Source organism: Meleagris gallopavo, chromosome 8 (genome assembly GCF_000146605.3).
Source record: "Meleagris gallopavo isolate NT-WF06-2002-E0010 breed Aviagen turkey brand Nicholas breeding stock chromosome 8, Turkey_5.1, whole genome shotgun sequence".
NCBI classification, from domain to species: domain Eukaryota; kingdom Metazoa; phylum Chordata; class Aves; order Galliformes; family Phasianidae; genus Meleagris; species Meleagris gallopavo.
The window spans coordinates 29397294-29410120 of NC_015018.2; the positions used below are offsets into that span (position 1 = coordinate 29397294).

The 12827-nt window shown below is 40.9% G+C and overlaps 1 protein-coding gene across 1 annotated transcript in view; it reads left to right on the plus strand.

Annotated features, from left to right (window-relative positions):
* Window positions 1-645: 645 nt before the first annotated feature.
* The window catches only part of LOC104912059 (dedicator of cytokinesis protein 1-like), a 33446-nt gene continuing 21264 nt past the window's right edge, over window positions 646-12827 (plus strand). The window contains exons 1-4 of the mRNA XM_010714839.2: window positions 646-752; window positions 1765-1865; window positions 5158-5216; window positions 11516-11664. Of these exons, the coding sequence (XP_010713141.2) occupies window positions 708-752; window positions 1765-1865; window positions 5158-5216; window positions 11516-11664 (354 nt within the window). The 5' untranslated portion in view covers window positions 646-707. The remainder of the gene's footprint in view (window positions 753-1764; window positions 1866-5157; window positions 5217-11515; window positions 11665-12827) is intronic.

Sequence of the window (12827 nt, forward strand, 5' to 3'; positions counted from 1 at the left end):
TACTTTTCAGCACTATGAATATGTAGTGACCTACTTATACTGTACCATTTGGTTTTATTTTTAAAGCTTGTCAAGCCAACTCCTATTGCAATTTAACAAGCAACCTTTTTAGAGAAGCAATAAACTGTACTGGGTATTAAATTAGCATTTTAGAAGTAGAACATTGCACAACGTTTTGAAGACTGTCCTTCAACAGCTTTTTAATGTGTTTTTGTTCCATAAGTAAAATAGTGTCTGTCTCATGTGTTTGAAAACACGTTTTGCTTCACCTACGAGTTAAAATACAGCCAGTTTCAGTTCTGGTGAGCTACAGCATTCAGACACTGTCACTTTAAAGGGGGGGGGGAAAAAAGAAACAACTTCATTTTTCCTCTAATAAACTGAATGTTTAATGATCTCCTGATTATCATGAGATATTTTAAAGACAAGTGATTTTATCCAAAACATCCCTTATGTTTCTTTACCCTGCGTCTGCGAATTTGCTTGATTAATTTTGAGAACATCTGCATATAATTCTGTATGCTTAACAGTGGTGAGATCACACTGCTTTTCAAGTAACAGCTACAAATCTCACTTCCCAGACAGACTCCCATTTTTGTCTAATTGGAATGCCAAATGTACAAAGGTGCCTCCGAAGAGTGTGTAATTATGTAATTTTCTCTTGATCTTTCAGAGTCTTCCTGCGAGCAATTAATCAGTATGCAGATATGCTAAACAAAAAATTCCTTGATCAAGCCAACTTTGAGTTGCAGGTAAGAAAAAAATTATCTAAATACCAAACAGTGTCTCGGGATGTAATATTAATATTGTAATAAACTTCTGTCCCAAACACCTAGAACTAATAAAGTTGGAAAAGACCTCTACGATGCCCAAGTCCAGCTGCCAGCCCATCCCCACCATGCCCAGTGTCCATGTCCCCATGTGCCACATCAACACGATTTCGTTGTCTACATGTTGACTGTAAACCCTGGAATCCCAGTTAGCCCCATTCAGTTGTTCTGTCCTCAGCACTTACACTCCATTGTCATGTCGTTCTCCTCTTACAGCAGCACCAAGTCTTATCTCAGAGCACCATACTGAACTCCTCACTTCCCTCTGGATGTGGTAAGGGTCTCTTACCCTTTCCAGACAGGTCACAGAATCACAGAATGGCCTGGGTTGACAAGGCCCACAATGCTCATCCAGTTCCAACCCCCTGCTATGTGCAGGTCACCAACCAGCAGCCCAGGCTGCCCAGAGCCACATCCAGCCTGGCCTTGAATGCCTGCAGGGATGGGTATCCACAGCCTCCTTGGGCAACCTGTTCCAGTGCCTCACCGCCCTCTGGCTGAAAAACTTCCTCCTCATATCCAACCTAAACCTCCCCTGTCTCAGTTTAAAACCATTTCCCTTTGTCTTATTACTCTCAATCCATGTAAAGAGCCATTAACAGATGCTTTAGTAGAACGATTGTCTCGAATGTGGGGCCTGAGTGTGGATCCTTTTCTATCTTTTCCCCATATTTATGTGTTCATATTTTATTTTACTTGAATAACCAAATGCAATCGATTAGGATTTGTAGATGGGAAATGTTTCATGGAAAGATGAACACAGCGAGGGGATGTACTAAATACATCAAGAAACAATGTCTGTGTAGTGTCTATTATTTTCACCTTTAAATATTTATGTGAATAACTTTGATTCTTCTAAGGTGTTTTGTAGATGTGCAGAAAAACATTTCAGAGAATTAATGGTACCTGTTCTTGTCGTTTTGGGTCCTTTCAGCTTTGGAACAACTACTTCCACCTCGCCGTTGCTTTTCTCACGCAAGAGTCTTTGCAGCTGGAGAATTTTTCAAGTGCTAAGAGAGCAAAAATACTTAACAAGTAAGTCCTGTTCGTCATCTAAATAGTGGACAATAACTTGAGGTCTGTTAACATAATTTTAGTTTAATTTCTTAGCTAAATCTATTCAAATTGAGGCACAATCATGGTATAATGAAAGGTTGGTTTTTAAAAATATGAATCAAGTCTTGCCTGTGTTTCTACCCTTGAATCAAGATCTAAATTACATGATTCATTACTGATGAAGACAGTATTTTATACTGCAGGATATTCATGAAGTCAAGACTTCTCAGAAGTATTAACATATTACAAAGCTGCATTTTTAAATCACTTCAGCTTTGTGATCGTTCTCATTCTGTGGGCACTCTTTATTGCTTAATCCCTGACAGCCTTTTAGGGTGAATTTCCCCAACTGCAGCCCGTATCCCTGTGTTATCCCTAAGGACTGGCTTTGTAGATCTGTAGCTGTGTTGCTCCCCTGCTTATAGAAGGAGTTGCATTGCCTACCTCTGACCAGGCAGCTCTCGAGCTGCGTGATTTTACTCCAGAATCCCACAGCAAATGAAAGGAAAGAAAAAACACTGCAGCGTGAATATTTTCACCTGTGCATTTTTCCCAAATTTCTTTGGCCTTCCAGTACAGAGGGAACCTATCCTTGACTGAACGCTAAAAAAGCTGGTTGCATATTTTGAGACTGTATGTGCAGGTTCACTTTTGGTGCTGTGGTATCTGTAAAGAACGCCTGCAAAAGCAGTTTGTTTCCATATTCAATCGGGTTTTCACAGTTAATGCACAGAACCACAGTTTCAGAGCTCTGAGTCCCTGAGCAAGCCTCTTCTATGTGTAATATATTTTCTATCTCTAAGAGATACTGTGTATTTTGTATTACTGAATTGAAGCCTTTTTGTGTGTCACTGTGATGTGAGATACTGCAGTGAGAATGGGAAGAGTTTCACACTGCTGCAGTGTGATGCGATTGTAAGGGTTTTGCTGGAAGTGGCAGCACCATGTGGGCTGCACTCTTTGACCAAAAAGCAGAGGGCTCTTCTTTTTTTTTTTCTTCTTTTTTTTATTTTCCCCAGCAGCTGAGTTTCGCCCTTCAGACTCATCTGCTCCGTCCTGAGTTTTGGAGGTGTTTCCTTTGGAAGCTGTGATTTACCACAGTGTTAAAACAGAATTTTTCAGCACTGTGTGATCTATCATATATGGCTCTGGGCAGCCTGGTCTGGTGCTTGGTGACCATGCACACGTAGTATGGGGGTTGAAATGGATGGGCATTGTGGTCCTTTTCAACCCAAGCCCTTCTATGATTCTATACGTACACATGACTCTTGGGGCTGCTGTGATGAGACAGAAATATTTAAAAGTTTGGTGGAAAAGTGATCTCAAATAGAGCTTGGGGTTTTGCAGTTGTGATACAAATACCACAGATAGCATGCAAGCCACTGACTTGCATAGAGAAATCAAGGTGCTTTTGTTCACTGACATAAATCCCATTTCGTTTGAGCTGGAATGCATGAGCCATGTTTTTGCACAAGATGAGATCAGTGGTACAAACTCTAATTAATAAGTGCAAAGGACACTGACAGAAGTCAAAGAGCTGCAGTCCCAACCAGGTGGAAAGCAGAGGGATTGAGCTCAGCAGCTCTGGGTCCCAATTCTCTTCCCTCCTCCTCTGAGCAGAGCTGGGGTGCACCCACTCAATGGGGCTCCTATTGGGCTCCTGATCTGAGCAAAAACCAATGCCAGGGAGCTGTGGGACTGAAAATGCCCCTAAAATACATCTGGAGACTGATCTTCCTCTTTGTGAGAATAAGATCCTTGGATGGAAATGTGCTGAATGATTTGATATTAAGTGGGGCAGCATATTTCACTGACAAAATCTGAGAAATCAACAGACGTTGCTCACTACTGAGATAAGTAAACAGACTAAGTCATTTGAAGTGGATACTTAATGAAGTTTGCTAAATTGTAAATCTCTGTTTATAATGATTTTGCGAGTTGTTATGTTCAGTTTAATCGTGTTTGGGGGACAAAAACCAAGACAGTAAATTCTTCAGATGCAGTAAGTGGTTGAAAGCACTAACTTTTATTGCTGTGGGGAAACAACTATCAGTTCTATGCCAAAGGGATATAAATAATCACTTCATTCAATTTCACTCGCCCTCTTTTTTAAGTACATATTTCAATGTGTTAAATATTCAATAATTAAAATTTAATTATTGTAATTTGCAGTTTTTACTAAGTGTTGGATTGAAACATTAGGTAATTACAGACTGAATGATAAAGAGAAATATCATTAATCCTTATTAATGACAGAGTATCTCACTGTTATCCCACAAAAACCCCGCAAGTTGCCAGACACAACCATTTGCTCATCCTGTGGTTTAATTAATGGTCTTCAATAAATAATCTGTATAGCAAGGAGGTTGTTGGAGCTCCTTACGTAGGCTTGGAGGATGGTTATGGTGGTGATCTTGTGATGCATGAAGTCAGCAGGCTTTTTTGTGTTCATTAAGCTTTCCTGGCATCAACACTGTGATGGAGGGCATGTGGCACAGGTGGCACCAGAGCTGAACAGGAGACATTGGGCCACCAGGCAAAGGAGCATCCATGTGTGCGTTGCTTCGGCCCAGCACCCCACATCCCCGTGATGTGCAACACCAAAGCTCTTCCTTTATGATTTCACACAAGATGTCACTCAGCGCTCCTTGTTTTATTTTCTAGGACAACGTTATGCTAAGAGTGTGTGTAAAAATAAAACAGAGCCTTAGGCCGTGCAGCTCTCTGCTGTGCTTCCTCCAGCCATCGCTGTTTGAAAAGTAGGAAATGCTCACAATTAATCTCTGCAAACACCCACGTGTCCCAGAGGATGGTTAGGTAATCCAAAAACAGAGGCTTGCCCAGGTGAATGTTTGTGTTCTCCCTTTAGTAAATAGAAATCAATTCCATAGATGGAAACTTCATGATCTTTGAGTGACAGCACGGAGTGCAGGGCGAGCTGCGGCCTTTGGGGCTGCATCTCTTGGGGCATCCCGAACAAGTCTGCCTCTCCCTTTGGCCCCAGTTGAATTCTGCAGAGATCAGGGCATGTAGGTGTATGGCAGAGCTGGGGGAGCGAGGCCATGCAGTGTCACTGATAAGGGTTACACTTGGAGGATTTCATGGAGTCATGAAAGACTAATCCAGTTTCAACCCCCTGCCACAGATTGACCTCTACTTTTAGATGTTTTTGAACACTGGTCAGATTTTCAAACCAAATTTCTTTGCTTGTTGATATGTCGTGTATGTGGTCTCTTTTTTTTTTAATTGTGTTTTTTGTTCTCTCTTTAAGATATGGTGATATGAGAAGGCAGATTGGTTTTGAAATCAGGGACATGTGGTATAATCTGGGTAAGTAGCATGAACACCTGTTGCTTAATGCTTTCGGCCAGTGTTTGAAGGAGGTTCAGATGAAACAAGGTTACTTTCTCCTGAAATAGGCACCTAGGAAGCAAGTGATGTAAGAAATGAAGCCTCCTCTGCATACTTAATTCACCATCTGGGGAGATACATAACTAGTCACTGTTTATGTATCTTCGTTTTCGTTTCGTGTTATTCAACCTCATTTTAAATAGAAACAACTATAGTGAGGGCTATTGCTCTTTTTTTTTTTTTTTCTCAATAAATATATGGGTATAAAGATATGTATACGGACACATACACGTAGATCCAGCGTACTGTAGCAAAATGAAGATATCTGAGGGCTGCCAGTAGCTTTGCCTGGAAATTCAGCTTGAAGTCTGATTTTCAGTCTTGTTTGACTGTATCAGAATGACTCAGGGTGATCAGCAAAGAATGGGAAGTTGGACATTCTCAGTTTGTGGGTAAATTAGGCACACCTTTCTCAACTCCAAGTATGTTTTGTGGGTATAATTTAGCTATACAGGAATTAAATTTTGTGAGCAATGGAGTATTTACTGCGAACTGAGTGTACTCATCTGCCAGATTTCATTTTCTTGAGCTTAACAGCAGAGACACTTCAGCTGTTCTGAGTTTTATCAAAAGTTCTTTAAATTATCAGAAATAAATGCATTTGCCACTTGACTTACATCTCTAGCTGAACTGTTGTTGCTGAAGCTTGAAAAATATATAAGCATATATAAAGGAAGGGGTTACCAGGGTTCACAATTATTTGATATCACAGAGGTATCATCCACTCTGCTGGAATGATGAAAAAGCCTTCCAAGAGCAGTTGAATTCACTTTTTATTAGAAGCATCTTTCACAAATCTGGAGAACAGATTAAAGCATAATGCACAGCTGATGTGGGACTTGACAGGCAGGTAATGGCTCCAGCCCCATAACAGATGCTGGGTCAGCCAGCTCAGGCTGCTGGCAGCCTCCATGGTGGTTATTAGCTAAATCCTTCACTGCTTTATGCTTACAGTCACATATCCATCTGTTACTTTTCCTACTTTCTCTGGCATCTTCGAGTTTTTAAACCTGGTGTACTTTTCCTGCCATTTAGTGGACTGGAAGTAGAGGTGTTTGTACACATGCATCTGGCTGTTCTAACACGTGGCCATTTTATTCAACCTTGGGACACTGGAGCACGTTGTGCTTTTTACTGCTGTCACTGACACTGGCTGCTTTTCTGCAAGCTATTTAGCTGCCTTCGAGTTCTGCTTTTTACCATCAACAGGGAGATGCTAACCATTTCCAGTGGTGTTTTGTGAATTGACTGCCATGCGTGGAGGGGCAGTGTTTTCTTCAATCTTTGTGCTATCATGAAAGCCTTTGTATTTTTGATAGAGTTTTAGATAGTTTTGGTTTCTTCTTTACAAACCGTTATTACTCAGGAAGGTGACTCTGTGACCTCTTCTAGCTCTGATGTCTATGCATTCCCTAAGTGACTGGGATCATTAATTCTGAAATTTTACATGTTGAGGGAGTTGGTAAATTGTTGCACTTCATAACAAAAGCTGCAGGAAAAAGGCAAATCAGAGCCAGGACCCCAATCCAACAAGGCCTTTGTACTTTTCATAATGAGAATCGTTCTTTTTCTCAACTTCTTTGTGATACACATAGTCAATGCTGATCATGTTTAACTTCTGGCCCTCCACCAATCTCGTGTATGTCACAGCATCAATTAGGAAAGAATACTGACTTACCAGTGCAGAGGAATTGATTGTGGTGCTGCGCTTGACAGTTTTATCTTAGAAGTTTGACTACGTTACTCAAATTATTAATGTATATGCTCAGAAACAAAATCCAAAGCGGAAAGCTATAATTCTTGCATAAGCTTGAGCATATAATTTTTTATGACTACCTGCTATTGTGTGTAAGATTCGATAGAGACGAATAACTTTGACTTTTGATTTATGTATTGGAGTGGATAAGTCTCAAATTATCTCATAACTTTTTGTTTAGAAATTTAGCACGTAATACTTGCGGAGTTGAAACTTTCCAGTTGGGAACCAGACAGACCTTTAGCGGTGATGCACATTTAAAAGGCTAATTTATTTTCTGAAATTAGATGGTAAAATACAAACTCTAAAAGGTTATTTTTGCCTTTGTATTTCTGGTGCAGTAGTGGTTGCATTAAAAAAAAAAAAATGAAAGAAAGAAAAAGGACCATGTATAGTAGAGTACAGCAATATGTAACTGTGCATACACACTTTTAAATAATGTAATTTAGGACTAAAGATTTTATTTTAAATAGGGAGACTTGTGTTAGAGATCCAGAATGACAGATTTTCTACGTAAACCCTTGCTGTATCTGTCCTGTCTGATACCTTGCTCAATTTAATCATGAAGGCTTTAGGTTTGTGTGCTGTGATGCAGTAGCAGTGAGGATTGCTTTGGGGAGTGTAGTCCCAGCGTGCAGAGCCCCTGCTGTGCTGGCTTTCTGAAAGTGCTGTGAGGTTTTTATTTTCCTGCATGCATCAGTAGCAATGCATATTAGTATCTGTAGGCTTATTTCCTTCCAAATCACAGCCTGAACTTTTTAAAATAATACGTTCTTTGGTGTCAGTGTTTAGTTAGAACTGGGGCACCTTAGACCTGGATGAATATCGTGGAAACACAGGGAAGGCTGTCTTGATGTAAATGTAGGGAATCAAACAGCATGCACTTAAAACATTACGTAGTGCAATTCAGCATATACAAAACAGAGCTTGATGCTGGGTCACGTATACCAATTTTCAATGGTTATTGTTTTCAACAGGGGAATGTTGAGAAAGGAACAAAACAGAACAAAAAAATCCTGATGGTAGAGTCGATCAAGGAAAGACAGGTCAGAATCATAGAATCACCAAGGTTAGAAAAGACCTCCAAGGTCATCCAGTCTAACCATCCACCTACCACCACTATTTCCCACTAAATCACGTCCCTTAGTACAAGATCTATATGTTCCTTGAACATCTCCAGGGTTGGTGACTCCTGGGTAGCCCGTTCCAGGGCCTGACCACTCTTTTGTAGAAGAATTTTTTTCCTGATGTCCAAGCTGAATCTCTCCTGGAGCAGCTTGAGGCCATTCCCTCTCATCCTATCTCTGGTTACTTGGGAGCATAGGCCAACCCCCAGCTCACTACAACCTCCATGCAGGCAGTTGTAGAGAGTGATAAAGTCGTCCCTGAGCCTCCTCTTTGCAGACTAAACAGTCCCATCTCCCTCAGCCACTCCTAAGCCTTGTGCTCCAGACCCCTCACCAGAAAGCATTGCTTCCATTGAACCAGCTAGTGGAAGGTAGAAGAGTGAAGTTCCTGAAGGTGAAGTAAACCTGTGGTGCTGTCATGCAGTTGGCTGGTCGCCAGCCCTCCCTTCACAGTCCTGATACCAAGAATGGACTGGGTAAAGATGTTAATGTTGTTGGAGGGAAGGCTGGGGTTAAAAATAGACCTGAACTTTGAGCATTATATAAAAAGGAGTCATTACAAATAACACTCTGAATTTGTTATGTGTGTGCACAGCTGACCCAAGTCAGAGGTGAGGTTGCTGACAAATTGTTCAGTGGCCCAAAGGTAGATTAGAAGCTGGGAAATGAAAATCAGGCTGATAAAGAAAGCACTTGCATATTGGCTCACTCAAGTGAAACTCAGTGCTGTTGGGTGAGCAGTCTACACAGAGAATGTTGTGGCAAGGCAGAAACCACTGTGGAAAGTTTTTTTACGTAATCAGAAAAAAAAAATAATCCTGGTTTTGCACGCAGTTTTTAAAACAGATGTGCAGTTTGTCTTTTGGGAGAGAGGCCACAGTTTTCTTCCAGATTCGTCATATATTAAATCTCTGTGTGGGATCTCCTATGCTCCTGGGGGGGGAGGGAGGGAGAAGGGAGAATTCATGGCTTGGTTGTTTGTCAGAAAGTGCTGTGTGTGACATGCAGCTGCAGTGGAGGCTCTCAGCATCCAGGGTAGGACCGTGGCCTTTGGTTTGTGCTCTGATGCTGCGTGCATAACACCGCACAAGGTCACATCATCCAGGCTTGCAGCATGGTGTCACTGCCTGCTGCTGCGTGCCCTGTATGGGCCCCACCTGTGTGGCATGGAGGGTCTGTGGGCCTGCTGCTGCCTGCCTTATATTGGCCTAAGCCTTCGTGGCGTGGGGTGACCTATGGGCCTGCTGCTGCCTGCCCTGTTTAGGCTCAGGTCTGTGTGAGATGGAAGGTCCCTTGGGCCTCGAGCACATCCTGTGGGTGCTTCAACATACACTGTTGGTGGTCTCCATTCAGGTCATCCCTTCCTTGTTGAGGTGATGTGCTGCTCAGTCATTTTGTTTTTGATGGGTAACTGTGCATTTCGCTCCAGAAGAGGAAAAGGGGGAGTCAGATCTTAAAAAAGTAAATAATAATAATCCTTTGCAAATTTTCCATTTTTCCACGTCTAAATTTCAACAGACGTTTGTTACTTTTCTGAGGGGGGTCCCTGCACACGCAGCAGTGAAAAACAACTGTGGTCCACAGAGAACCTTGGGACATTGAATTTGTACCTGACGAATAACTTGTCATTACCATTTGTTTTCTGAAGTATCAGCTCTGATGTTTCTCAGGCGTAATACAGGAAACCTGGCACCTGGGATGCTGAGTGTAATACTGCTTGTAAGGAAGGCAGAGAGGGCTGCACTGCTTGTACTGCTGCTCCTGACCAACAGCCAGCATTGGAGCATCACGTGGGGTAGTGATTTTGGTTGAGTATTCCTTCACCCTAATAGCATTGTTAACGCTAATGGGATTCTGAAGTTTGCCAAATCAAGTAACATAAATTATATCTCTTAAAAAAAAAATAAAATAAAATAGCAGCAGCGTGTTTTATCTTTAAAGGATTTTTTTCTTGATTACATTTGCTCAGATTTATGTTACTTCTGGTCAAAAGTGAAACTGCTAATTAGACACTTCAACAGTTAGTGCTATGCCAGCGTAGTGCAATGGAATCTAAATGAATTAAGATGTGTTTGTGTTGTGTACCACTGATAAGCTGCAGGGAGAAACAAGAGTGTTAAAGCAGGGGGAGGGGGCTCAGGGCTCCTGCAGGCAGCCCAGCCCACCTGCAGCAGTGGGGGCATAGAGGTGTTCCCAAAGCACTCTGTTGCCTGCAGCTATTAACCTCTTCTTTGTAAGAAACTTCACCCACTGAAACTTGAATGCCCTGCACTATACACAGAACAGTGTGAATTTCTATTCTTTTTTATTAGTAGTGTTACAGAACCAAATGAGCTCCATAATCTTTCAGGTTCAATGCAGCGCTTTAAGGTATTGGACTTCTAATGTCTGCCATACATTCCTTTGCATTTTGTGTTAGAATAAACCTACTGCTCTGATTTAGGTAGTTGTCATCTGCCACAGCTGGGAGAAAATGAATGCCTGGAGGTGTTCATTTGGCTTTTACAAAGTCCTGGTTGGAATCCTTGTGTTCTCTGATCCTCCACCATTGAGTCCTGTGCCTAGAATTCCCCGGTGCCCTCACACAGCCCAGCGCAGGTATCTTTTCCTGGTGGAGCTGTGTAGATCATTTGCAGAATATGTAATCTCCATCCTCTACACTTCAGCCAACAGAAGAACAGGAACTACGTGTTCTTAACAAGTCCAGTATTTATTAGGCTTTGTGTTGCTGTTAAGGGTTCCTTTCTGCTCTGCGTGCAGAGCACGTAGCAGGGAGCACAGGGGGAGGCGTGCTTTTCTGTTGAGAAGGTAAATATGAAATAAAGTTAGCCAGTCAGATCATCTCCTGGAGAAAGGAGACATATTGTCAGCTTAGCTAAGATGTAGCTTCATGTCTCGGGGCTGCGTAAGCATGCACTCATGGTGACATTTTGATAGAGTGACACAAGGAACATTTTGTACACTGTGGAAGATACAGAAGCCTAAATAAGTTAATACAAGCAATGTGCCTTTTAGCTGCCTTCTCTTCTATCTGTAAAGTATATTTAAAGAAAAATTTAATGTGTGTGTGAGTGTGGGTGATTTGTGGAAAATGCAGCGAGTTCCAGCTGGATTATTGATTGAGCAACTCTTCATTGGCTTGGGTTTATGATATCACATAGTTAACCTCTTGAGAAATAAATTACAATACAAATTTCAGAAAAGTCTGATCTTGAGAAATACTGTCATGCACTTGAACTATATGACAATTTATGGTTATGGCTTTTAAAACAATTATCTCCTACCAAGTCAGTGGCCATTCATTAGCTCTGAAATACGTTTTTTTCTCTTTAAAGGTCAGCATAAAATCAAGTTCATCCCAGAAATGGTGGGACCTATCTTGGAAATGACACTTATCCCCGAGACAGAGCTTCGAAAAGCTACGATCCCCATCTTCTTTGATATGATGCAGTGTGAATTTCATTCCACCAGAAGCTTCCAGATGGTAAGCAGTAAGCAACAACTATTTGAAAGCATAAGACAGATTTAGCTGTTCATTGACAAAAACATATGAATTTTTGTTGCTTCGTTATTTGTTTTGGAAGAAAAATATAATTATGGATTTGTTTATTTTTTGTAACTCTGAATGGCTATAGAATTTTAATCTGAAGGTTTTAAATTCTCACTGAAGGCAAAATTTGCACAAGGTAAATGAAACCTTTCTTTACGGTACAGCAGGAGAGCAAAGAGAGAATGTCTTAAATCTTCACTGTGACTTAGGAAAGGAGTTTGCTTCTGAGTTGAGTTGGACATGAAGAGAAACCTGATAATGTGACAAAAGAAACTATAACATGTACAAATTCATCATCTCTAGTATCTTGCAATTTTGATTCTACTAACCATATTTTTATTGTTGTTTTGAAGAGGGAAAGAGGCTAACCAACCAGTGGCAGCATATCTTCCTGCTAGATAGTTAATGCAACATCCAAACTTCAAGTGGAGTCTTTTTATCCTATTCTCATTTCACATGCTGAAGGAAGCCCTTGAATAAGCGCACAGATAGCTGAAGCTTTGAGAGACAAGTATGATGAAGGAGGGTTTCTTGAGATTCTTCATTTTACCTTCTTTCCCTTGAAACTTGAACTTATAGATTGAGTGTAAAACTAGTTAAGCCACATAGTTTTGTAACATAAACCAGTTAACTTACACAGTGAAATTTCTGTCCATTCAGGATATGACTTTAAAAACTTTGCAGTACAGTTTGACATGCCACTTTTTTCCCTCGGCCCCCCTGTGTCTTACCATTTTTCTTTCTTGGATGGGAAGTCTTATCTTTTTCTGTATTTTTTAGTGAGCTGTTATTCATAACCAGCTCTTAATCTGTGGCCAAAATAAATGAATGCCTGCATGAAGAGATTTAAACATGGGGAAATTGTATCAGCTTTATTACTTTGATTTGTTTTGCGCTGGATGCTGTATGGAAAGGTTGTGAACTGTATTTTGGATCCATCCAATTACTGCATAATCATTCTTCCTTATGTTTGACTCTGATGATACTGTAAAGATTGAAATGCTCACTGGGATGCCATTTAAACTGTTTCCTGTCAGACGCTCTCTTTCTTACTTGTCGTTTTTTATTTGTACAATTATATGGATCATGAATAATCT